The sequence below is a fragment of the Mytilus edulis genome, chromosome 1, assembly GCF_963676685.1.
Source record: "Mytilus edulis chromosome 1, xbMytEdul2.2, whole genome shotgun sequence".
NCBI lineage: Eukaryota > Metazoa > Mollusca > Bivalvia > Mytilida > Mytilidae > Mytilus > Mytilus edulis.
Genome location: NC_092344.1, coordinates 22642040 through 22665583, shown reverse-complemented (window position 1 = coordinate 22665583; position 23544 = coordinate 22642040). Strand labels below are relative to the sequence as shown.

General features: G+C 31.6%; 1 protein-coding gene and 1 long non-coding RNA gene across 14 annotated transcripts in view; one reads left to right on the top strand and one right to left on the bottom strand.

Annotated features, from left to right (window-relative positions):
• Positions 1-6068, top strand: part of LOC139527776 (uncharacterized) — a 39960-nt gene extending 33892 nt beyond the window's left edge. Inside the window, exons 5-6 of the long non-coding RNA XR_011665443.1 lie at positions 3431-3508; positions 5929-6068. This is a non-coding gene — a long non-coding RNA (uncharacterized lncRNA). The remainder of the gene's footprint in view (positions 1-3430; positions 3509-5928) is intronic.
• The window catches only part of LOC139527695 (band 4.1-like protein 2), a 74960-nt gene extending 51416 nt beyond the window's left edge, over positions 1-23544 (bottom strand). For 8 of the 13 annotated variants that reach the window (XM_071323318.1, XM_071323326.1, XM_071323333.1 and 5 more), the window contains exons 1-2: positions 23147-23544; positions 15692-16215 (exon numbers count right to left, since the gene is read on the bottom strand). In XM_071323318.1, coding sequence (XP_071179419.1) covers positions 15692-16189 — 498 coding nt within the window. In that variant the 5' untranslated portion in view covers positions 16190-16215; positions 23147-23544. The other 5 variants (XM_071323387.1, XM_071323435.1, XM_071323358.1 and 2 more) reach the window with 4 other exon arrangements.

The window sequence follows — 23544 nt, the reverse complement described above, 5'->3', positions numbered from 1 at the left end:
TTTTTTCAAAGAAAAGATCATTATAAACCCCTTTAAACAGTTTCACTTTGTTGACTAATTTCATAACACATCTAACTGTTAATTATGTCATTCATTTATATATAAGCACTTTGGGTAATAACCTTTTTACTGAATGCAACCAAGCTGGTTAGAATAATGAATTTTTCATTACAGATTGATATAGGTTTAGTTATTAAAACGTGATATGCTGTGTTGTATTAGTGACACCCTACAATGTGAAATAATTACAGGAAATTATATATAGATTCTAGTAGGTGATGATAATCAGTTATTTCATTTGATGACAGTCCTATCAATCATTGTATTACATTAGGTACCAGTTTAATACACTGTATACAAATACAGATTACCCTCAACCTGAGGACAACATACACAGGTGTTGACAGGTGATTTAGATCACTTCCCTGTTATGGTGTTATTCCTCTTATCAATTAATCCTTTCCTGTACTGATGCAATGGTTGAAAACACACAAAAAAATCTGGAAAATACCATCGATACTCTATGAATACTATTGTTTGGAGGTGGGTCCAGGATTTTGAAAAAATCCAGAACAATTGACATATGTAAAAGGTCTCTGCAGAGGCAATATATGAAGTTCATAAAAAGGGGGGGGGGGAGAATTTTCTGTTCCAAAAATCAACCTCTTGTTTTATGAGTAAAGAGATATAGGTAATCAAAACATCAATGAAACGGAAAACCAAGGACATCTTTAATTGACCACTGACATTGAAAATGGCAAAGGAACATGAATATTTTGTGGCTCATTCTCTCTTAAGCCCTTTAGGGAAATAACTTTTTGCTTCTTTTCACTTGTAAAAATTATGATCAATCTTAAGTTTAAAGAATGTGTATGGCGACAGAAAAGTTGACAGGGAAATGGAAAAACTTACATAATTATTATGTTCAACTTTCATCTGTTGTAATAAGAATTACATGAAGTAAATAAAGAAATTTAGAATATTTGTGGTTATTTTAATTGTTTTTGCATGATCATGATGATACATACATGATAAATGGTTTGCAAAAAAAACTATGCCTTAATATAGTATATACATGAGAACCAACATAGATTTGAAATCCAAATGGACTTTTTGAATAAAACATTATTTTGGGTCCCATCAACACAAGTTAAATAGAAAATATATGTAGAGGTCACTATTCAATGACCAGCAGTGGACAAGCATCCAGTCAATATAGTATTAGTTAGCTCTTAATTTTTTATGCAGTCTGAAAAATTCAACAGAGATGACCATACATCTGACACTTAACACAGACACCTCATTTTCAGTAAACAAATAACAGGTAAAAACAAAAACTTGCATTCCTTGTCATATAAGGAATTCAAACATATATCTTGTAAGTCAACCTTTTTTTCAATCTGAATATTGAATTTTTAATCAGGTTATCTGACTAAAATCTGTTATTAGTTTGAGTTAACAACTGGACAGGCTGATTACAAGACACTTGAGTTAACAACTGGACAGGCTGATTACAAGACACTTGAGTTAACAACTGGACAGGCTGATTACAAGACACTTGAGTTAACAACTGGACAGGCTGATTATAAGACACTTGAGTTAACAACTGGACAGGCTGATTACAAGACACTTGAGTTAACAACTGGACAGGCTGATTACAAGACACTTGAGTTAACAACTGGACAGGCTGATTATAAGACACTTATTATAAGACACTTGAGTTAACAACTGGACAGGCTGATTACAAGACACTTGAGTTAACAACTGGACAGGCTGATTACAAGACACTTGAGTTAACAACTGGACAGGCTGATTACAAGACACTTGAGTTAACAACTGGACAGGCTGATTATAAGACACTTATTATAAGACACTTGAGTTAACAACTGGACAGGCTGATTACAAGACACTTGAGTTAACAACTGGACAGGCTGATTACAAGACACTTGAGTTAACAACTGGACAGGCTGATTACAAGACACTTGAGTTAACAACTGGACAGGCTGATTATAAGACACTTGAGCTGTTAACATGTAGTAACAAGAACTCTTCATTTTATAATTTGTGAACCATTCTCAGAGGCAGATTTAGGGGGGGGGCAGGGGGGCCCGGACCCCCTTTTTGGGAAAAAATTTGGTTGCTTATATAGGGAATCACTGATGCGTGACTGGAGCCCCCCCTTAGGTCAGTCAGTGGGCCCCCTCTTATGAAAATTTCTGGATCTGCCACTGATTCTTCAAATGTATTTCAAATTTTGATATTTTGTGGTCAAGTTTGTTATTGACAGTTTTGGCATTTGCTGTTCAAGAGTTATAGTTCCTGATTGATTGGAAAATGGCACATTATGTCTATTCCGTTCAATAATTTCTGGATAATTTGATCGAATTAAATTTTTGAAATATACTGTTTTTGCATTACAAAATGAAGGTCAGGATGATTGTAATATTTTCACTTTTTCTATTCAAGAGATATGACTATTAATTAACTATGATATAATTTATGTAACACAAACTGTTTTGATGTCATTTTGACAACATCTTGTCATGTATTGAATTTATATATATCAAAGTTTGTTAAAATGGTCTTTTTGTTGGTAATGTTCAGTGCTTCTATATACAAAATAAGTGGCCACTTTAAACCTTAATTTTAAACAAATAGATTTTATCTAAATTATACCAGTGCAGTGATTTATAAAAGGAGAATTTTAAATGTTTGTAAAATTGTTTTAACCTAAATGCTAGAATATGATTTGTCTAGCTTATAAGATATTGATATCCAAAATTTTTGATAAACCTACAAACACAAATTTTTGTTGTAGACTTTAAAAACCTCTATTATTCATGTTGACTAAAACCAGCTGAGATTGTAATAATTTGACCTTGAAATGAATATATTACAGTTCACTGGATTTTCATTTTAAATGAAGACATGTAAAGTTTATTTTTCTTCCAATATAAAGATTAAAGAAAACATTAAACCTGTTCAATAACATTTTCATTTGAGCTGAAATCCAAATATGGTAAACAGTTAATCAGCACACACACATAGTCAAACACTTAGAATAGTTATATACTGATGCATTGTCCTGCATTTTTCTGCCTTTGAATATTATAGAGTGCAATAAGGTTTTGAAATATGTCATAGAAAACTCCTAACATGAAAGTATACAAGGGGGAGAAAAAGAAAAAAACAAGCAACCTAAATAAGCAAGAGTTTCAGCATTTATTGAAATGTATTAATTACTCTTCTAAAATGTCAAGAAGCCACAAAGGGGAGGGTGGATTAAAAAACCATAAGCGGAAGTAAAACAGACAACACTAGATAAGGACAAAAACAGAATACTGTAATCCAGAAGACAATACTTAGAAGGGTAAAGATTGAATAGCACAAACTCTCATATTGTTCTTAAAGATTTATTTTGTTTTTACAGGCTGCAAGATCAACTCTTATCAATAGAATAATAAGACATAGGACCAGTCCATGTACCAGTAACTCATTGTCAAGAGAGGTGAGACAAGCTTATGGTCATTGAATAACATAACACCTTTTCTCAGGACATAATTCGTTCAAACTGTCAGATCTTTCAGATTGTTACATTCCACTTCAAGTCAATGAAAACGGAGTGTAACCTTTGATTATGCAAAATGGATAAATTAGATTATTCATAATAATAATTTCATATATCCGTTCCTAATTCATTTATATTTAAGTGCAGATAATTTGCCTTGAAAGCATAAGTTACCTTTTATAAAATAGACATTGACATTTAAGTGTTGTGATTTGTTATAGATAGTTGAAACCTGCTCATGAATTTTAAAGAGTTTGAATAATAAACAGATTTAAATAAAATATGAGTTGTGCATTTTATTGTCAGAATTGGTTATGTTTTCCATTTTATTGTCAGAATTGGTTATGTTTTCTAATTTTCAACTACTATCAATACGAAAAAATAAGGATATGTGGTATGATTGCTAATGAGACAACTATCCAACAGCAATGAGTATCAAAAATAAGGATATGTGGTATGATTGCTAATGAGACAACTATCCAACAGCAATGAGTATCAAAAATAAGGATATGTGGTATGATTGCTAATGAGACAACTATCCAACAGCAATGAGTATCAAAAATAAGGATATGTGGTATGATTGCTAATGAGACAACTATCCAACAGTAATGAGTATCCAGATAGATGTTAGAGTTCGTATATATAGGTTTAATGAAATTCAAGAGTTGAAGCCTCAGTTAAGGCAAATGTTATTAACATATTGTGTGTTTAATGGAGGTGAAAATATTGAAAAGTTTTTATTTAAACTGAATTAACATGGCTATGTTATCTTGTGATTCTTACAGCATTTTGTTATTACAATCTTAGATGTGAGAGCAAGACTGAAGTATGCACTTAAATTAGTATAAACATTTACAAATATAATTTCACTGGTTTCTCTTTTAAAGATCAAGAATTCGAATTTAAATTCAAAATCAAGATAATAAAATCAACTCTTGCCCTAAATCTAATATTTGATTTAGATCTGATAAGTGTCATTATGACCATAACAGTCAGTGCCCTCAAAGGCCATGTTATCTTTATTGGTGATAAACTGGACAGTGGGTATTTACCTTACTGAAAAACAGGCCTCTAATATGACAAGTCTAATCTATTATGAGATGCTTAATACAGATTATTCAGGGCTTATTATAAAACTGGCCTGTCATAACTCAAGATGGAGGAGGAAAATAATTCACCAAATGAGAACTTTACAAAAATAATTAACAGGAAATAGTTTAATCACTATTTAAATATAGATAGAGCTATATTGTGCATGTATCATTAGCTGGTTGGTTAACTTCTACGTCATTACTGTCTCTGGTGGAGAGTTGTCTCATTGGAAATCATAACACATCTTAGTTTTATATAAAGATCAATTCTATTTGAATCTTACTAAATTTCATACAGTTTTTTACTGTCCCATAGGGAGTTTAAATATGAGAAGATATTTTTTTGTATTGGAAACTTAAAAGGATGAATGGCTTATTATTGTTTTGTTTAGTCATTGAATATTAACCAAACCATTATACCCTCACAGTGTTTGTACAATAAGTATTTTGTTTTATGTGTTTTTTACTGTGTGTTGAACTTGCTTTAGAAATAGGTTTTCTTAAGAAATATAAACATATATTGTGTCCCAGCTTCTTAAAGTTATTAATTTCATGTAAATATTTCCTCATTTTTACCTTTAAAATTTTGGAAGGCTACTTGCATTTATTTGTATGGTGACATCATATGATATGCATTTGTGTTGACATCACTTGTCACCACAAACCAACAATATATAAACAGAATTAACCTGGCTATAGACCAGAAATTTACATAAAGTTTTATACTATCTTTCTGTACTTAATTCTATGCTGAATAAGATAGGTCAGTGGATAAATACTATGAATGGACTGCTTCTGCTTGTATTAAAGTACAGCAATTTTCATGAAAAATCAGGATATTGTTGGAAAAGCAACTGGTTTTGTTATGAATGGAGCTTTCTTATGAAAGTGCACATGTTGTAAACACAGTGATAAATATAAAAAAGAAGATGTGGTATGATTGCCAATGAGACAACTCTCCACAAGAAACCAAATGACACAAAAATTAATAACTATAGTTCACTGTACAGCTTTCATCGATGAGCAAAGCCCATACTGCATAGTCAGCTATAAAAGGTCCCTAAATGACAAATTAAGTATAGTATTGTCTCAAAATATTATGGTTGTAGAAAGTATTATAGCACTTTTTTAGCCAGTTTTAAAAAAGTGATAATATACGAGAAACAATTAAACCTACTACCACAGATCATGAAATAGATTGAGGTCAGTCTAGTCTATATATTTGCCAAAAAATCAACAATATATAATTCCCACTGTTATTTTTTGTAGGAGGTAAATCCCAGGATACTACTGAGTGAAAGAACATGGACATGTTTCTGATCGTATCAACATTAATAATAATGCCTGGAGTTCAGTTATTACATTAGGAACAACAGTTTGACATATACTTCCTAGGACTCCCACATTAGGAGAGTTTTTACTTCCTAGAAATCCCATAGAGAGCCATTGTAGCTATTCAATTTAATATACAGATCATCATATTTAGTATACAGTACAAGTTATAAAATTCAATAAAAAAGCAACTTACCCTTGTGTTTTAAATAAATGTTTTTCTTATGGAATTTCCAATAATTGATTAATGTAAGACATTTTTGTACACAAATCCTTATACTTTATTTTAGTAATAAATCACAGAATTCTGGCACTAATCCAGTCCTAAAGTAATGAATATATGATCAAACTGTAAAAAGGTATTAATTTACTTTCTAATGGGAAACATGATATTTTAGGTCTAATTAAGAGTACTTACCTTTTTGTAATTATTTCCCACACCTGGGAGTTGTTCTTTTTTGTTATTTATTCCTCTAAGAATTATTATCCTGTGTGACTAAAGTATTTTAACACAATATCTGACTAGACTGATATTGACAATTATTTCATGCTCTAGGGGGTTGTGTCAAAGTGTATGTTGTTAAATATCTATCCAGGTAACCTTTTTACAAGTTTTCAATGAGAAAGTTATCTCACAACTGAATAGAAAATTTGAAAAATTATATACACATTTTATTAATTGAAATTTTTACGAGCAGAAATTTGCGTCAATAGTTGCTGATAGAGCAGAACTATACAATTTATTTCCCCAGGCAATCCAAAAGTTTATTTATCTAGAAACATCAATAGATATTTTGATCTTGACATGATGAAGTTTTATAAGCCTCCTGTTACTCAGCATGATTACATTTTTTAACCTTTTCTTATCTAGAGAAGAGTTCATAAAACGCTACTCGTTTCTGCTGTAGTAGCATCTGTTCATTTAAATCACCAATCAAATTAACAAAGTTAATAGAATTTCTACACTTTTGCATTTATTTATTACTTTTTGAGAGACGATCACAATGCCTGGGCAATTCATGGTAATTTATAAAATCAACTTCTTTGCCAGAACATTCAAATACAATTTGCGTGATGTTTAACCCAAATTTTATTCAAACTGTAGGGTGCAATAATAGATCTAAGTACACTATAAAAATAAAAAGTTTTATATCTAAGCCAGTAAGGGTTTTCAAACCCTAAGCCTCTAAAAACTTTAGTTCACTTTTATTATAAACCAAATATTTTTGGAACAAGTCATATATTTTATAAAAGAATATAGAATAGAAGAGTAGAAGAATTATGAAAGACCTTAAAAAATGGCCCTGGTTTTATTTCCCACCTAGGGGCATTAACTATTTTTCGGTCTGTATGTTGGTCTGTCAGTCTGTCCCATTTCAGGCAAAAGTTTTCGGTCAAGGTAGTTTTTGATGAAGTTGCAGTCCAATCAACTTGAAACTTTGTACACATGTTTATTGTTCTTTAAGTTATGATATGATCGTTTTAATTTTAATGCCAAATTATAGTAAAGACCACAAATGATGGCCAACTAAACATAGAAAATGACAGTGTGAGTGGGGTATCCAGTGGCAGATCTAGAAATTTTCATAAGAGGGGGCCCACTGACTGCCTAAGGGGGGGCCGATTCCGTCACGCTTCAGTGATTCCCTATATAACCAACCACAATTTTTCTGATAAATCCGCCTCAGGTATCCTTGTACTATGGACATATTCTTGTTAGTTAAAATTTTGATTATCATCTTTAAACAAAGACTAAATAGATAGTTTCCCAAAATGTGGAAATTTTATATATTCACCAACTTTCACCAAAATCTCTACATTTGGCCAATTTGGGTGTAAATTTCAATTCTTTAAAAAAAACAACCTTAAAATTCCTATTTCACTTTAATGCATCAAACTGAAATACATTAAATTATTAAGTTATTTACTTAACACTTGAAGCTAAATGGGACCCCTTCTCTTAAAAACCATATTGGGTTAGTAGCTTAGTACAACAGTCAGCAAATTTATTTTATTGCAATTTTAACCTTGAGTCTGTTCTGTATGCATTTTTACTTTTTTTTAGATATTGATCAGAAATTATATCAATGACAAGTATGTAATGTGGTAACACATTTTACAATGGAATGTGTCATTTATATATATTGTACTTAGATATGGTTATTTTATACTTAATAGATGTATACACATAGTTATAATGGAAATCATCAATTCAGTCCAAAAAGAGTACATTTTTATAAAGCATGTTTTTCATTAGTATTCAAACTATAATATTTATTTCAACACCAAAAATACATTGCAAAAAGTGTTTTTTTAAATGTGAAAGGTTAAAAATGATGCAGCATAAACTAAGATATTTCAGGTAAAAGAGGGAGAGTTTGGAAAGCATTGAAGTTTTATGACCCCAAAAAAGACTGTTAAAGGATTATTTTGTAATTGCTCTAACAAAAATTGAAATCTCCTCTAATATTTAATTAAAAAAGTGTTTTAATCCAGGGAAAATAAATTTTCACATTTTCGCTTTATTATTATCAACCTAGATGGAAAGCAAGTAGACCCATTAGATTTAAAAGATGATATAACACTTTTCATAACCAGATGTAACAAAAACAAACATAAATTAGGTCGTTAGTTTTCTCGTTTGAATTGTTTTACATTGTCATTTAGGGGCCGTTTATAGCTGACTATGCAGTATGGGCATTGCTCATTGTTGAAGGCCATACGGTTACCTATAGTTGTTAATTTCTGTGTCATTTTGCTCTCTTGTGGAGAGTTGTCTCATTGGCAATCATACCACATATTCTTTTTTTATATGTACACTAAACCGTTAGCTATGAGTAGGATCTGGGTTTTTTTCTGGATCTAAGTACGAGTGTGCAGAGGTAACATACACATATGAGCTGCATGTCCAGTTAGAAATCATATAAATGAAAACTTTGGTTTGCATGATGATCTGACATGTCTGAGGATGGGAATATGTACAATCAATAGGATTTATTTAAATGTATTTGAAAACAAAAATGAAGAAAGGAGGTTTGTCTTTAAATGTGATTGCACATTTGATCCTGAATAGATTTCTTGTAAACATTGCTTTGTTTGAATAAATTACATTGTTAGTGAAAATAGATGTTAACAATGTTTCTTATTGATTAGGTTAAGATTAGCGTGTGTGTTTAATACAATTTTAACAGAAATTGTTTGTTTTGATCATGTCTCTTTAGTTTGATGAAAATAATTTGATTTGCATAGATTTTGTTTTATGTAATAGAATTATGAGATACAATTTTTAAAATGAATTAATCAAAAGAAATCCTAGCCTCTGTCTGAGACAATGATAAATGTATGTAACAAATGTAGATTTTGAGACTGATAGATTTTCCATTCTTTCACATTTCACAATATTGTAAATAATATATTAAGAGGATTAATACATTAAGACTGTTTTCAGATGATAAAGAAGAAAATTTCACCAAGGATTTGGTATAAGTTCCAATAGGATTACCCTTTGTATGCCTGCCTGTCTGACTGTAAATCCAACTAAGACAGTTTCCTGATGATAATTTAAATATTCTCTGGAATAGGACCTTAAATAACATTTCTATTTACCATGGCATGAGGTGCAGGTCAAATTTTATTTTCATTATTATCAAAAATAATGGTTTCAGAGTTCTGTCCCTTCAATTGATTCAGATGGATAACAACAAAGTGAAAATTCTTAATCTTCTTTACAATCTACATTAAAAAACTTTAATACTAATAGAGTTTGTGTTTACCATTGCTCTTTCTTTTTTGTACTGTAATACATGTTTTAACTTTTTTGTACTGTAATACATGCTTCAACTTTTTTGTACTGTAATACATGTTTTAACTTTTTTGCAATCCTCCTAGTGTTGTGTTTGGAGGCTAATCCTGCTTATCTCTTTGTAAGGAAAAGAATCTGACAACCAATTCTATTAGTCTTTAGGACAAACAAAACCCAACAATGTTATAAAACATTTTTTTAAAGGTAGCATTTGAATTATCCTTAAATGCTCATTAAGGGACCCCCTACCCTGTTATTTCATGACTTCTCTATTATAATAGCTTTTAGGTATAGTGACAGATTTTGACAGATTTTTTTCAACAATGATCAATTTTATAACTGAAACAATTTTAGTACTGGTATTGTGTGTTAGGGTGCCCTTTAATGTACACATGGCTTATCCCTATAGTAAACAATAGTTCCACAAGGTTGTCTCAGGTAATGCAACAATATATCATGCTCTACTTAAATGAGTCACCATGGAAAACATGTCATTTCACAGATTTGACAAAGTGTTTTGCATTCAGTCATTATCTTTTGTGAAATGTTTTACCTGTAATTTGTCTCGGTCAAAAGCTAATTTGCAGTGATGAATGTTTTATTCTTTCCCTTTGTAAGCGGTCAAATGTCAAAAGGCCATTTACCTTTTCTGTACAACTTTTACTAATGCTTCATTAAATATGATGGGAACAGTAACTGGTTGGTTGTTCAACCCCATAAAATTAGCTCATTTATCTTTTTTCTACTGATATATAGTTTAAATCAAATGTTTTATTGATCTCTTGGGTCTGAAATTGTTTCTTTACTTTGCCAAGATTTGTTATAAATGACTTGGATAGTTATTTAAGAGTGCATACATGTTACAAATGAAAGTGATATCACTATAAGCACATCCCACATACAATGATCACAGTGATGAAGTGCATTTTTTCTTAGAGCAGGTCACGTAAATGCCATTGCAAATTATGGCATACTCAAGTAAAACATAATTATTGAGATTAGTTGAAATGTTGCAAACAAATAATGTTATAAAATTGAAAAGGCAATTTCCTGATTTATTCAAAACCTATATCAACACAACTTTCAATGTTCATTTAAAATTGTTCACACCATTAATGAAATGGGACCATGCAACTGCTTCTTTTGTTTACGTTAATACCTGCAATGACATGGATTCAAAAGTAATTGACACCTAGCATACTCCTTTTTTATAAGTTCTTAACTAATTCAAAGTCCAGTCCTGTATAAGAGAATTTTGTTTGTAGTGCATAAGGTGAATTGGAGACTTAGGTTGACTGAATGAGGGTTGAGGTTTGAAGAGATGCAATTATTTGGTAAATTAAGTTCACTTTTCTCTGACCTTTATTGAAAATCTTTGGTTTTCAACATATAGGCAACTGTGTATGGGATAGTTATAAATGAATTATCTGACCCTTTGAATCTTGTTCATCAACACCTACCTAAACATTGGATTGGTTTATGTCAAGTAGTCTATAAAGACATTTAAGCCAGGATTAATTTATTTAGAGATGATTTATGCACAAGTTTGTTTAAAATTGACCAGATGGTGATTAAAGACCAGATACACATACTTTTGAATAGGTAAGGTAAGTATCCGAGGAATGCTGGCCATTGTATATAGACCTATAATAAGTTTACCATGTGGACATAATTTGTTTACAAAATGATATGGATTATATGTAGATTTAAGAATGTACTTAAGTATAAACTTATGAGAGGGTTGTTATAATCATTGGACAGGTTTTACATTTTTCTGTTAAATGCAACAATGCAAAAAAATATCATATTTTGCAAATTATACTTTTCTTTCATTTTCACCTTTAAACTTATTTATCACATATTTTGTACTGATATGTACGTTTTTGCATGGCCAATAATAGCCGGAAGTCAAGGTTGGTTATCATCCCTCGGGGCCGATATCGATATCAGCCCTCGAAATCCATATCAAGCCCCCGAGTTTAACTTCCGGTAAACTGTCAATCAAAGACTATTTGTAAACAAGTTGAACACAATGAAAAGAAATTTAGAAAGTTACGAATCTGCTGTAGAAGAAAAAAGTAGAAATCAACAGTGAAAATCACAAAAGTTCCCGTAAAATTTTGACGTCATAAAGAATTTATAAAATATATGACGCCACACTGGAATGAGTAGCGATATAGGATTCTTCTTTAAAAGCATTATTAACATTTGTAATGTAACATTTTAAGATTTAAAGTCGTTTAATATTTGCAATTCTTAGAATTAATATATTTATTGTTAATCATTTCTGAAACTTTTCACAAAACGTTGTTTACCTACTGTGATACGAACTTTTTTAAACTCACAGTGATACATTTTTTATTTTATTTTCGTTAAATATCTTTTTGATTTTTGATGAAATATCAAACATAATTTGGTGTAAGCTATTTGTTTTCTCTTGCTTAAAAATATGTGATAAATAGATTATTACATGTCATTTTTCATATGGTCCCTGCTATCAGCCCACGACCCATATCAAGCCCTCGGGCTAAAGCCCTCTGGCTTGATATGGGAGTCTAGGGCTGATACCAGGGCAATATGAAAAATGCCATGTAATAATCTATAAGTAATAGGTGCATGCCTCTCATACACCTTACATCTTATAGTATATCAAAATTATCATATTTTAAGGATTATACTTAGTTTACATTTCACTATATTTAGGAAGTTCATGCCCCTCACCCACCTTACAATAGATAATTTAACACTTATTATGTAAATCTGAGGATTATGTCTTGTTACAGCTGATTTAGATGAAGTGAAGTATCATCTTATGAAGGCTACGAAAAAAACAAACACCTTAATGAAAACCTATTAAAAGGTGTTAAACGTACTGAACAATGGAAAAGTAATACCTTTCAGTTTGACAATAGTGTCTTACCTGGCCTTGATTGTCTGGTAATATCCTCACCAATGTGAGAAAGGGGAGGTGTTTTTTGGTGGTTCAATCAATAACCTACCATTAATCTCAGTCAAGTCTGTCCAACATACAATTATCTTTTCCATAAGTTACTTTTAATAGAATTACATGACTCCACAGGTATATTGATTCATACAATGTATATCTTTACTGTATTTTCTTTTTATATATATAAGGCGGATACAATTAGTGGATTTCAAAAGCTTTCGACTTGAAATATTCTCAAGGTCGACTGACTGAAAGAATGTAAGGTAGTCAACTTTCCACCATTGGTAGATATATATATGGTTAAATGCTTGGTTTGGAGACCTTCATTTTTTTAAATCATTTTTAGAACAAGTGAGGTTTTAGGTGTAAATGCAGGGCTCTTGAAAGGGGAATAATTCTCGAGAGAGTAATATATATAGAGAGAGATACCCGCCAATGGCAAATGATGGATTTACTCCAAATCAATTAGCTGGTTTATGTGTCTATTTTGATACTATGCAATCTAAAATTAAAGATGGCTGTGGTATCTAGAAAAGTTCGATATAGATCGACCCGTATCGGAAACACTTGCAAAAGAGTCCTTGCTATGGTAAGGAGGATGCAAAAATAGATCTGAAGCACACATATTGAAGACCCACTGGTTGCCTTCGGCTGTTTCCCGATTTTTGGTGGGCAAGTTGTAGTCTCTTTGACTCATTCCCCAGTTCCATTCTCAATTTTATCTCATACACACCAACATATTACTATGTCAATGGAAGATTGGTAATTTTCAATAATTTAGAAAGGAATGGGGTTTTTCAGTGATTTGACCATATGTCATGATTGAAAAGTATATTAAATGCAGGGTTTCCAATTTCATTTAAAGACATCTTGGTGTAACTTATGATTACTAGTATATGTTTTCTTTTAATGATTGTACTTTCGCAATGATTTCGAACTGTGTGCCAAAAGTCATCATACGTATTGAGTGTCAGTCAGACCTTCACGGATCTTTAACATTTATATGCTAGACAATTTCAAATCAATTAGTCTGGTATCTTTTTCACTTTCAATTTGTCTGTTCCACACCTACACCTATCATATGTCAGTATTCAATTTCCCACTTTAAATAATGCAAATTTCACACATTATCATTGAGAAAATCTAAAATTCAAAATTGACTATGCCACAAAGTCTTGGAAGCAAGAAGTTTGAAATGTTGCAGAGCATAAGACCAATCTTTGATTTACCATTTCTCCTTTATGTCCTTAATCTATGCCAAAGTGATATTTCATTATAATGTAAGAGATTATTGTAACTGTCATTATATTGAAGAAAGATCAGTTATATTTCAATGTCATATCACAACGTTTTCTTTCACAAAACTAATACATTACCACTAGTTTGCTGGTATCTGACTGTACATCTAGTATGATAGTACAAATAATTACAAAAAAATAATTTGAATGCTGACTTAAGATACAATTTCTGCAAAGGTACCAATTATACAGGTCTTTAAATATTTAAAAAAGACCTAATTATAGACTTGTTTATTTATAAAGTTTTGCACATGTTCAAATCATCTACAGATCTATAACTGACAATCGTTTTGTTATTGTGGCCATATCTATTCATATGTTTTATGAAATCTTTTTAATTATTTGACAGGATTATTAGACAAAGATCTACCCCGGTCATATCTGTAGGAATCACTGAACCTTGTGTATATCTGTGTAACATAACTAACTTCAAAAAAAGATAATTCGAAGATTATAGCCAGATCTCATATAGCAATCATCATTACAGGCCTTGCTTCTTATCAACTGACAGTCCATTGAACGATCTAACATTTGGTAGATTAAAGAAGGTATTTTAATGGCAGTGATTTTAGCTCCTGATGTCAGATAAAACATATCCTGTAGCTTTGTTTTTGCTTCCCAGTAATTAGTAGGAAAAGCTACCTAATTTCTCAAGTGTTAATTCAACCAAGAATATTTTGACCTATATATTATATAGTTTATAACGGCGTAGTTTTTGTTGGAAGAAAATGTATTAACTGTCAACAGTCAAACTAAGGTTGATTTAACATAACATAGGGTACTACTATTTGGCAGCATTTCCCCGAATAGTTTAACGCTCTCTATCTTTTAGAACTAGGTTAAACTAGACCATCGTATGGAGTCGTTTGATTGTCATTGACTGCTGACTATTTAAGCTCCGATCCCTTGGTCGTGTTTGATTGTTATTTTGGTCATCTTCGGGGTTTTTTTTGTTGTTGTTATAAATGTCGGATTTCCATATGCTGGCCTTCATCCCAATCAAATAGAGGTTAGTAGTAAAAATTCACATATATGCCGAAATAAAATTGAAAACTTTATTATGTTGTTTCATGTGTGTTTTCAACAGTTGAATATCATATATAGCATTAAAACAGATTGTTTATGTATTTTTTTAACGATCACTGCTTTTGAATGGGATACGTAGATGGTTGGAATCCCCTCCCCCTTTTCCATGGGTTGGAACTCCCTTAAAAAAAAATGGGGTACAAACTCTAATTTGGCATTACAATTAGAAAGATCATATCATAGGGAACATGTGTACTAAGCTTCAAGTTGATTGTACTTCAACCTCATCCAAAACTACCTTGACCAAAAACTTTAACCTGAAGCGGGACAGACGGACGAACGAACGGACGCACAGACCAGAAAACATAATGCCCATAAATGGGGCATACAAATGGTTGGATCCGCCCCAATATTTTGTGAAACACAGAAATATACAATAAGACAGAGCAGCAATTCAAAAAGAAATAAACATTAATGAGTAGTTTGAATAGCGAGTAGCTACTTTGTACTTTGCAAAACGTAGAGCAAGTTCAAAAACTATATAGACGCATGTACAATATGCATATATTTTGCACATTCTTGTGTATCTGAAACAACATCTATGCCTAAACATTTTATTATACTTACTGATCCGTTGCCAGTTTTTACGATCTCTATTGGTACATTCTGTTCTGTGTCTTGCTCTACCTCGACGTTTGAAGGTGTTTCAATAGACTCTATTTTTTCTTCTGGTTTACTTGGATTTACATCACTATTGTCAGCTAAAGAAGTAGATTTGCTCTCCGTAGTGTTATTTACCTCTTCACTGTTTTTAGTTACTTCCTGAGGTACTGGTTGAGGTTGGATGCAATGTTCAGCCTCTTTTGTACTATAGTCCATATCATCATGTTGTAAATCCTGCGAAAATTCCATAGAATTAGACTCTGACGTTTCTGTTTTGAGGTTGCTGTCAGATTCCACAGACTGAGAAGGTGAAACACCGGGTCCATTCATCACTGTAGGGTCACAATTTATCACTTGTTTCTCGAAATTTTTCTCAGCTTTATTATCATCCACATTGTCTGATGGAAACTTTTCTGTCTCAGGAGAATTCATTTCTTCGATTTTCTCCTTTTCTTCGGCCATGGTGTCTCCTAGAAATTACTCTACTCCTAGAAAAAATGTATATAATTTACTTCTTTATAAATATCTAATCAGTTAATTTTGAGAACCATGTTTGCCTTAAAACACTTGATTGTCTTTTTTTAGAATTGATTGAAGTACTATATGTTCAAATATTCCTGATCCAGTTCTCTTTAGCTGCTTTAAATTACTTCAGTAAACAAAAAGACACAACTATTAAGCCACCATCTTTTGTTATGTGATCAATGGTAAGATTGTCACACTCCATATAATCTATTATTGTGTCCAAAAGAAAAAATGTCACTCGGATAATACTTCAATACTAATTTAACAATACGGGTACATATAGTATCATGTCAAAGTTAAATTAATATATCATCTGTGTGCAACTTTGACAAAAGATCCAAATGGTTCTTGTTAATATAATAAGAAAATGACATGCGTGGAGCGTAATAGTGGCAAATATCATGACAAAATTCTATTTAACAGATCAATTCTGTAATTGTGTGCATCAAACAAAGGGAATGGATCTCGGCTCATTTTACGTTTTCAATGTTTACATTGTTTCCATTTTAAAATTTAGCAGCTGATTATATTAAATTTCCATATTATTGATGCTTTAAGCATTTTGTTGATACAAGTGAGGGCCCTCATGGGGTTTTTGATTATGTGATTACTTGGCCGTTTTTTTAATGATTATTTGATTATTAAGCCAAATATTTCATGATTATTTGATTACCTAGGACTGTATTTTTAGTTTATGATTATTTGATTACTAAAGATAAGCAAATATTTAATGATTATGTGATTATATTGGCAAACAAATGGTGATTATGTGATTACTAGGACCCCCCCCCCCCCCCATGAGGGGCCTCACAAGTTGCATAATCAGAATTGTGACAAAAAAATGAGTGAAAGAAGGTCGATCGGCGCTGTGCACTAATGGTGCAAATCATAGATCTGAATGTCTGAAAGCATCGATTCGTGACTGTCGTCTGCCTCTAGGAACTGTGGAGTTTTATTATTATTCCTTTCACATTCATATTTCCTTAAATTTAACTGCAGATATATTTGCATTTAATTAATTGATTACTGAAATATTGATGATTTGATAACGATGACATAAACCGTAATCTGATGGGACCTTGATATTTACAGTTGTATCGATCCTCTCGATTCTAGAAGGCAGACGACCTTGTATTTGTGATAACTGACTTCGAAAAAGATCTCTTTGTGAGAACGAACAGAGAATATGTTTGCAGGAATATTTCTTTGATACAGAGATGCATTCTCATTAATCGCACACATACCTTGGTATCTTCATTCCAATTTTAATTTTCGGCTGAATTTATTGCCATCTTACATTCATTTCAAAAGAAAACAAGCTCTTTTTGTGACTCTAATATAGTCATGGTAATAAACTAAGAACATATCGCAAAGTTAAAAATAATTTTGAATTAGAAAAATATCTTCTACTGGAAATTAACAAGTGTTATTTCTAAAATGATAAAAATCAGAATTAGTAATAGCAAATTAGAAATAGAAGTTGGTAGATATACTAGAACACCTTTAGAACAGAGAATTTGTCCAATTTGCAAGGATGGAATTGAAGATGAGTTCCATTTCCTCATTGAATGTTAAGCGTTAGAACTTAATAGAAATGTACTCTTTTGTAATTTTTAAGTGATATAGTTCCATCTTTTGTTAATATGTCTGAACAAGATAAGTTTAGTTTTATTTTAAAAAGTAATGATACGGGCATTAGTACTGCTTGTGTAGCTGTAATAAGCGATATGTATGATTTGAACATAATGTTGCTAAGAGCTTTTATAGTATTAAAGCTTACTGTAATAGCTTGAAATTAATAATATAGTATGAATAACACCTCCACGCAATGTAGATATAAAATATGTATCTCTTATCATTGAGAAAATGTGTTTGTTTGGTTTTTTTTTTTATTATTAAGGTCTTTCCTATTTCTACAAGGAAAGACCTTACTGTATTTCTTCTGATTATTATTATTCTTTCCGCCAAACTTTAACGAAATTTCCCCCCAAAAAGTACGCGACATGTTGAAATGATACTAGGTATCTAGTATCGGTTGACCAAAAGCTATCTTGTGGTGAGGGCACGACCCCGTAACATTTCCTTTATAGGGGTTATCTCCCCTAACACCGAAAACCTTGTTATTATTCTAACTCTGTAACCATAATAGGTAGGAAAAAGACATAGGGTGGAATTTGTTCAGGAAAAGACCCTGGTTCTTCGTTACATATGGATTGAGAGATTCAACGACTCATTGGTAGGGTTATGCCCCTTCGAAAATTAACCGATGTCAGTTGGCCACTAAAACTCAGAAACCGTAAGTTGTAGCCACCTAGAATCTTCACCATTGATCATCAATTTACGTGACTAAGAAAACTGAACTAAGATCAAAGGTCAAGGTCATGACCTAGATTTTGACCTTAGCTTGTTATCGAATTTACTCAATAACCGTAAAAGATGGCTGATAAAATATAACGGAGAAAATGTGTCTTGTCCAGATCTACATTTGTTATGTTGGGTTCAAAATTATTGGACCAACTATTATGGACCTAGGGCACGAAAACTGTTTTTCGGGTCCGTAATGATGATTTTTCGCTTATAACTCAAAAGAGGTCAGAGGTCAAGTCTCTAGCAACGACATAAAACATCTAAACAACCATATACTTTTTTAACTTAGAAGGCTATGAATAATATAAATATGAAATTTTTAATACTGGAAATGACATTTTTGTCCCTAGCAACGACATATAAGTCCTTAGCAATCACTTATTTTTTTTAACTTTAAATACTATGAATAGTACATATGACATTTTTAATACTGGTAGTAATATTTTTATCCTTTGGAATGATTTTTGTCCTTAGAAACCACTTGTTATGGACATAAATTCCTTAGAAACCATATATTTTTACTAATAAGGCAATTAATAAAAGAAAAAAGGAAAGACCTTTTAATTGTTCATGAACAATTGACTTTTTTATTTTTGTATTTGTATTTTGTAAATGTCAGCTGGTATCATTTCTGTATAGGAATTTACACCAATAAATTATTTGATATGATTTACATTCTTTCTTATATACTTATAAACTAAAATGAACAATAACCTATATACCGACCGATCACCCAACGATTGTGTTGCGACTGTAAGTAAATCACGTTAAACTGCACTCTTTCTGTTAGGATTCAAAAGCTCTTCTCGTGCACTTTGTCATTTAATGTAATCAGCAATTTACTCTGTTTCTTCTATGGACATGTCGATCACATTTATATATATATACAGAATCTAGTTTTTTTTTCATTTACCTGTAGATATTATTAAAACCGGGTTTTTTTCAGATTATTTTCGAAGGGTTAAATATTTTGCGGTGGTGTTTTGCCATGTGCTTTGTTTGGACTTTTTTGTTTGCTTTTTGGCCTTGTATGTTTGTCCCTAATATTTTATTAACTGTGCATTTGCATTCAGGTATCGCAGATCAAATTTATTCGTTCATAGTGTGTTAATTTACATTTTTTGATTGAGTCAAGCCTTCCAATTGATATTTTATCTGTGGTTTTCTATGTTATGATGTTATGCTATTTGTTTCAGAAAAGGGGAGAAGGTTTGGTACCATTAAAACGTTTAATCCCGCTGCAAATGTTTGCACCTGTCCTAAGTCAGGAATCTGATGTACAGTAGTTGTCGTTTGTTTATGTAATTTATACGTGTTTCTCGTTTCTCGTTTTTTATATAGATTAGACCGTTGGTTTTCCCGTTTGAATGGTTTTACACTAGTAATTTTGGGGCCCTTTATAGCTTTTTGTTAGGTGTGAGCCAAGGCTCCGTGTTGAAGGTCGTACATTGACCTATAATGGTTTACTTTTATAAATTGTTATTTGGATGGAGAGTGTTCTCATTGGTACTCACACCACATCTTCCTGTATCTATTGATATGCGGTTCATTTTCTGGTGTAGTTATATAATTGGAATGTAATGAAAATACATTATACCGATCCACACTGGAAGCATATATATTGAATATCTAAAATAACTGACTTTTGACATTTATTTGATAGAATGTGCTTTTAGGAAACCACAGACCTGACAACCTGTTCCGTTTTTTATCGGATATTGTTGGATTCACACCTTACTGCACTACAAAACGATAGACATTTTTTTTAATTGCACACTTCCTTCAAGTGCAAATACACACTGACCATAGATGGGTTTATAAATCGAGTCTTTGACTTTGCAAGCTGCGAGGTTATAGTATTCTTATATAACTATAAAAAAATGGAGAACAACACCTTTAATATTTTTTGCGTCAGAAGCGCTTTTCTGGATTTACCTTCATCAGGAACGCTCAAAGCCAAACATTTGAAATCCGAAAATGGATGAGTACCGAAAATCGTTAAAGAGCAATATGTCAAAAATACCTAAAATAAATTGCCAAATTCATCTAAAGCTAACTTTGCCTGAGGGAGTTGAAACCTTAGTTTTATAATAATTTCAAAATTTATAAACGGACAATTTTAGTAAAGTTTGTTAAATCATGTCAGTACCGAAGCACTGACTTCTGAGCTGATGATACCCTCGGGGACTGATAGTCCACCAGCAGAGGTAACGACCCAGTGATGTATAAGTCTCGCAATAAAGACACATTATCCATCAATTGTTTAACCAAAAATTTAGTTTCGTACTCAATTTTTTTTATTTTTCTAAAACTCTTTTGTGAACATATGTTGAGAGAGATGCATGCCAAGAAATCCTCGCTAAAAATTCCGGTCGACCTCCTACGGCACCCATTAGTAGTTAAAGATTTGATTTCATTCAACAAATTAATTTATGACCTTCATGTACGTGTCGCTTAGAACACAGCCATATACCAAATGGTCAATATTAATCATCCATGTAATTTGCTCTATGGGGTGTTTGCAGAATTCCAACGGAGGCAATTTCTTGGCATGGATAGCGTTTATTTGAACTATTGAACACAACAGTAGGTTGTGAATAGTGTACGATACTGAAGCGACAACACTGTATGGGAAAGTATCGGAACTGAACAAGACAAGACCTACACAAAGAAAACACTAATTCGAGATTTAAAAATAACACACAAAAATAAAGAAATTATGTGCTCATGTAAAAAAACAAAACACTTTGGGCAGTGATACCAATCAAGGAATAAAACGAGCTGTAGGTTGTAAGTCTACATGTGTGATATAAACCCTGGTACAATCTGTATGTTGCCATAACTGACAAGTTTATTAATGGATATAGCCATGTCAAGGAAGTCACAGTGTTACTTCAAAACATAATTAACACTTTGTATCTCTAAAACTTAAACACAATATACGACGTAAGCACGAGAACAGTACGCTCAAAAAAGGAAAATTCACTATAAGGAAATCTAAATCATCTGTCTTTGCTCTATAGTTTCATGTTCAACAATTAATAGGATAAGCGTTAGCCTTGTATGTGACAAGAGGAATAAAACAACGCAGAGTCTTGCATGTTAACAGTATTGGTTGACATTTCAAAAGGTAATAGCAAATAGCAATAGTAGAAAGATAATTGCATTTATACTAGTACAGAAAGGTCTCCTGCATGCTGAAAGCAGTCTGACAATTGTTCATAATGGGAATAGAATATGAGAAAATCGGATGTAAGTTGTTTTGCACATGATATGATAAGAATCTTATTGAAAATTGATATACACCATCAAAAGGGTGAGAATAAATGTGGCTCACTCAATCAATAAAACAGATATAAAATGCTGCACTTATCTCGTTGTCTGTATGTATTACAACAGTAACGATAACATTTGTTACGCAATGTATCATGTTTGGCAGTTGTTAAGTTAATTATAGAGATACAAAACATTTCGTTTCGTTTCCAAAACAAACAAACAAAAAATCAACAATGAGATGTTGTGTACGCTTTTCTGGTTACCAAAGTAACAATGATAAAAACAAAATGATGAAAAATGTTCCAACTTATATCAACATTTAGTGAAAATAAAATATTATTATATTAAACACGATAGTCAATACTAAAAAAAAAAAAAAGATAAACCGACGGTAAACGTGCAATCACCTTTATGAACAATAGGCCTAATACTCTGGGAGAGTGCAACTTTCTTTAAAATTTTATAAAAATTGGCCACAAATAAGTGTATAATTTTGTCCAGAAGAAAGAAGAACATGTTTTTATTAGCAATATTTGTAAGTTACATTGTCTGTATGTATTGTGATGCGAGGATACTCTATAAAACTTAAAGAAAAGCATATAAACACATCGCACATTAAAGCAGCTTTATAAAAAGAACTATACAAAAAATACATTCAGTGTATACCCAAAAACTGAATAATTATGATAAGAAATTTAATCTGTTGTTACAGATTACAACTGCAGTTTAATATTACGGAAAAATACACACTATTGAAAGTTTTATATTGTAAGTCTTTAAATTTTGTCTCCAAGGCTACCATGTATACCACATCTCCTTGTTATATTTTACTGATATCATGTCATACATTATAAGAGTATTCCCTCGGGTATCAGAGAGTGTACTCATCCCCTTGCCTCGCAGAAAATATTAAAGCAGGTGTAAGTTAATTCATTGATAAAATGAAAACATACATCCATTCATACACATATGCAGATGGAACAGATTTTCTGGTATATTTTCTTATCTTTAATATTCAACTACAGTATCAGGAATATTTGGTAATATGATCACACACTTCACTCGTTTACTTACAAGAAAGTTAATACGAATACAAAGTATTTCTTAATCTTCATACGATGTAGACCTATAACTGGAAATATAAATTTATTCAGTTTACAATTGAATATTATTTTTTCAAACAATTTTTGCGATGATTCTATGACAAATATAATTATCTAAAATGAGAACTATAATTAGTGCGCCACTCACCTCAGTTCATCCGCCTGCTAGTCAAATGTCTGATGGTAAGGATGTTCAATCATCAACACATATCACATTTCATAAATCGCTTTGCTTCCGTTTTGTTGCATAATTTAGGTGCACTGTTGATTGCCAAATTTTAAATGTTGACTTATACTTAATAAATATTAAAATCAACTGTTTGATTTCACTACTGAAAAAAAAACTTTGATGATAGATAACACAGTTTAAAAAAAAAAATTATTGTTAAGATTGCTAGATGGTGTATTTTCAGAATTAGCTGTTATCATCAACAATACTGTGTCATTGGGGATTACAGCATTTTAGCAGATAGTTTAAACTGAAATTGATCATGAAAGTAGAAATTCGATAGCCACGCATTCCCTTTTAGCGACAAATATATCAAT